The sequence below is a fragment of the Sphaeroforma arctica genome (genome assembly GCF_001186125.1).
Source record: "Sphaeroforma arctica JP610 unplaced genomic scaffold supercont1.233, whole genome shotgun sequence".
Taxonomy (NCBI): domain Eukaryota; class Ichthyosporea; order Ichthyophonida; genus Sphaeroforma; species Sphaeroforma arctica.
The window spans coordinates 85232-89377 of record NW_014040325.1 but is presented as its reverse complement, the minus strand read 5'-3'; the positions used below and the strand labels follow the sequence as shown (position 1 = coordinate 89377).

The 4146-nt window shown below is 43.4% G+C and overlaps 1 protein-coding gene across 1 annotated transcript in view; it reads right to left on the bottom strand.

Annotated features, from left to right (window-relative positions):
- SARC_04258 (hypothetical protein) overlaps positions 1–635 on the bottom strand; it is a 10640-nt gene extending 10005 nt beyond the window's left edge. The window contains exon 1 of the mRNA XM_014301929.1: positions 406–635. Within this exon, the coding sequence (XP_014157404.1) occupies positions 406–491 (86 nt within the window). The 5' untranslated portion in view covers positions 492–635. The remainder of the gene's footprint in view (positions 1–405) is intronic.
- Positions 636–4146: the final 3511 nt, after the last annotated feature.

The window sequence follows — 4146 nt, the reverse complement described above, 5'->3', positions numbered from 1 at the left end:
CACCTAATCTAGTAGTATAGTTTCTCAGGGCGGACGGTAAATAAGTCGTCTCGTACGGTACGAAACGGTTTGGAATTCAAACACTTCGGTTCCTAACATCGTTTGTGTGTGTGTATACGTGTGTTTGTGAGTGCGTATGCGTTCATAATTTTTTGATTGATATGGATAATTGTATGTATGAGGACAAATGTATACTATACATGAAAGCTTAGAGGTGTGTACAAAGATGAATATTGACATACATCTTATGTGGTCCTGTTCCAACCTCAAACAGCTTTGTGTATTTATATATTCGATGCAAGTACACTGTCAACACCTTCGCCTTCTGGCAGTACATGATATTCAGATATTCTTTTATATTTCTGGCTACTATTTTGGTTCAACTTAATCGCCCTCATATCATACCTCAAGTCTTCGAGGATCTCCAGGTCAGATTGTCCACTAGCCTGAAGTCGTACAAGCTGCTCCGTTTGATATGTTCGTGGTGACATATTGGCAACTCAGTATTCGCAAGCGTCGTCACCTAGTCGAACGTAGTCGATGAGCCTTTATTCATATACGTATGTGTGCTTGCTAAAAATGTTCTTGCATTAACTACCCACACAAGCAAAGCAGTAATACTATACTAATTAAATTGTCTAATTTGAAGAAGGCTATGAATGAAAAACTCGTATAAATAAAGCACCTCGGGCCACCACCCCATCCTGAAGCCTCTATATTTACATAAAAAAACGGTGCATGATATGTGTGGGTTATCGAGGAGAACTTTACACAGATTCCGTTTCATATTATTGGCGTATTCAACCTCCTCTGATATTATTGGAGCCATCGATTTTCGGTGATTTTTGACACGACCTTTCCAGTTTTGAGTTTCCCCAATCTTCATCAGAGGCTTTCGGCTTTCCTCTCTGGCTTTCCAGACTCCAAAGTCCACACACCCCATGACCCAGGTCTCCAGTCGGAGTAGTCTCCACTCTCCACTCTCCAGTCTTAACCTCAAGGCGTTTTACGTTGCGACGTATCCGTTAAATCATAAACGTTGAACGTTTAAAAGTATATCTTGGGGTCAAGTATATTTGAGTGGACAAATTCTAGGGTTTATCAATTTTGCCCTAACATTTGGACACTGGTTGGCTAATGGCTTCGGGGCTTTTAGGGTTGATTTGGTTTACCGAGTTTTGTGGCCAAAAAGTATTAAATAGCGTGCACTAAATATGTATAAAGCGCTGTTAGCGAAAATATTTGGGCCAAATTTACATACATGACCGTACGGGGCAACGCAAAAAAAACCCCTGTTAAACGTTAAACGATTAATATCTAAATCAAGCAAGCATATTGCATAACGTAATGACTTATTCACGAGGTTAGGTCGTCGAATAGGCATTACACATCAGCGTGCAGCGGTGCAGCCGGGCAGGCTTCTTTTTCTATTTTTTTAATGTCCTGAAAATTCAAAACTAATAATACCAAAAATAGTTATGTTCGAGAGTATGTTCAAAATAAATACCATAGCCTTCTTCTGTTTCTGTTTGATTTCAGAAGGCTATGAAAATGATTTTACTGTTCCAATTGGAGGCTATGATTTTACTAAAATAAATACTAATAAAACTAATTGGCCACTGGCCAGTGCATATACCTTTATGGAGATTTGTTAAGACTGCGACCACTATGACTACAGTATCTATGCTCACCTGAAAACTTTACACAAAACCACGGGCGGGCGTACACCCGACCATGTAGCCCTCCGCCAACGCTGTGACGACATCAGGAAGAACTCAACAAAACGTTGGTCCAACAAGGAGATCGCGGCAATGGCCCGGCGCCAATACTACTACCAACTGGTTATGGGTAAACCGCCAACCTTAAACCGTGACACAGCCAGACACGACAGCTTCAATCGCTGCTTCGAGTCTACACCAATCCGGCTCTGTGCTATGATTGTAACGAATACGTACATGTTCACATTCCTCGACTACCGCACCGACGGCTGTCTCTGCCCTGTCTGCCCCGGTAGCCACAAGTTCACTACCAGCCACTTTACCTGCATCCAACAACTGATTCGGCGCATCCTGGTAGGCCCGAAACTGCCGCCCATTGACCCTGACCTCCTTCAGCAATTACAGGAGTGCCACGACTTCCACGGTATCTGGACCCTCCACGAACACCTTGGATCTTTTCTCCAGCATGTTGAAGAACCACCGTACCCTCACTCGTCCCTGACACATCAACAGATGTTTCCCATACCCCGGCTAATCACGCTGTTGAAATACTACTTCCAAATATCGGTTCAAACCAAATCATCGCGCTTGTTGGTTCCGACTATGATACTTCCGATCCAGGCCAGCCAACACATACCGAATTCATCCGTGGTCTGGTGCGGCATTGGCTTACCCCCATCCTCGCTTCTCGACCGGATTATGACGGATAGCCTGGTCCTTCTCGATATTTCGTACTCTGCACTAACCCATTCCGCGGCACTGCACGGCGCAGACCCGATCCGTACCACAGAGGTGGGTACTCTACTTAGTAGGCCAGCAAGCAAATATATGGAACATTCGATAGTAACAGTATTTTGTCAACACCGGCCCGAATTGACTCAGCACATATCTTCCATTGTCGACTCACTTGGCCCAAGCTTCAAACGGGAATTTACTGCCCACTTCTTCCCATCAATCTTTCCTGAACCACTACAGCGACTATGAGAGCCATACCATATGTTCATACATTGTATCATACATACTTGCCATTTTTGAAATAAATATTATTATCCCTATGAGAGCCATACCATATGTTCATACATTGTATCATACATACTTGCCATTTTTGAAATAAATAATATTATCCCTATGACTGCGACCAGTCTTGCGACCACTATGCCTGCGACTCTCGACTGCGACCAAAAAGCTCTTCCGCTTTTATTTATTTGTCGACGACACACGGATCCAAGCCCTCCAACCGGTTCCGCTCCAGCCCTTTTTAGACGACATTGATGCTTGGGGACGCAAATCTGTCCTCAAACAGGGTGTCATCAAACCCCGAGTACGATCTACCAACTTGCGACACGCGGCACCAACCCTCCGTATAAATGATGAGCTTATCACACCGACACTTGCAGATGCCCCTTGGAATACACGTAACCTCCCCCTAAAGATGGCACTCACACATGTCAAGCCTAAACTCTCCAAATACCTGGGGTTCCCACTCGCCCACGGGATACCAGGGATCAACCTCGCCAGATATAGCCACCTGAACAATATTGCCTGGTCTACACCTATATGGAAGGATGCGCTGGACCCCTTGTTTGAGCGCTATAACTCAGCACTCATTCGAGCAGCAGCCACCATCACGGCACCAAATACCCTAGGTTTCCCAAACATCAAACCAACTTACTCCATTTTTGTGGCCTGCTCCCCACGCGAGCATTCGCGGACTACCTCGGAGGTTGCCTGGGACTGCAACTCGACTCAATGGCCAGCACAAACTCACTCACCCCCTTGACGCAACCCGCCTGTGTTAGATTCGATCTAATAAAGGCGATACTAATGCCTTAGAATAAATAAACGCGTAGGTAAATTCTATATATCGTGTAAATATCGATATAAATAAACGAAATGAGACGTTTAATAAAGTTAAGTTTGCCTCGTGAAAACAGCAATACTCTGAGGGATTGTGAGGCTGAGACATTGCCTATAAATAATCCTCTCAGTACTGTTTCCGCCGAAGGGATTTTATTTAGTGTTTCGTTGTCGCTCTATTCTGGGGCGAATCCGATAGACTCATGAAATCCTACCTTTAGAAAAATTAAAATTAAAATTAAAATTACTCTTGACGTCTTTAGTTATTGTCTTAACCAATAACTTGCCACTATCAAGAATTACCGACTTAGCCTTCATCAGACTGCCACATCTGGTCGGCTTATCAGAGGATCAACTAGGTAACGGTAATGGTCCCTAGAAACCTATATTCGGTTGAGCAATCTCGCTACCGAAGTATTCAGATATAAATAAAATTGGAAAGTATATAAAGCTCTATTAATAGAACTAGACCAACCCTTTTATGTTTGGTATTTTACTGAGGCCTTAATGGCCTCATCCAAATATCTGATATGTTAAATGGAAAAGGTTTAATTATTAAAACCATTAAAAA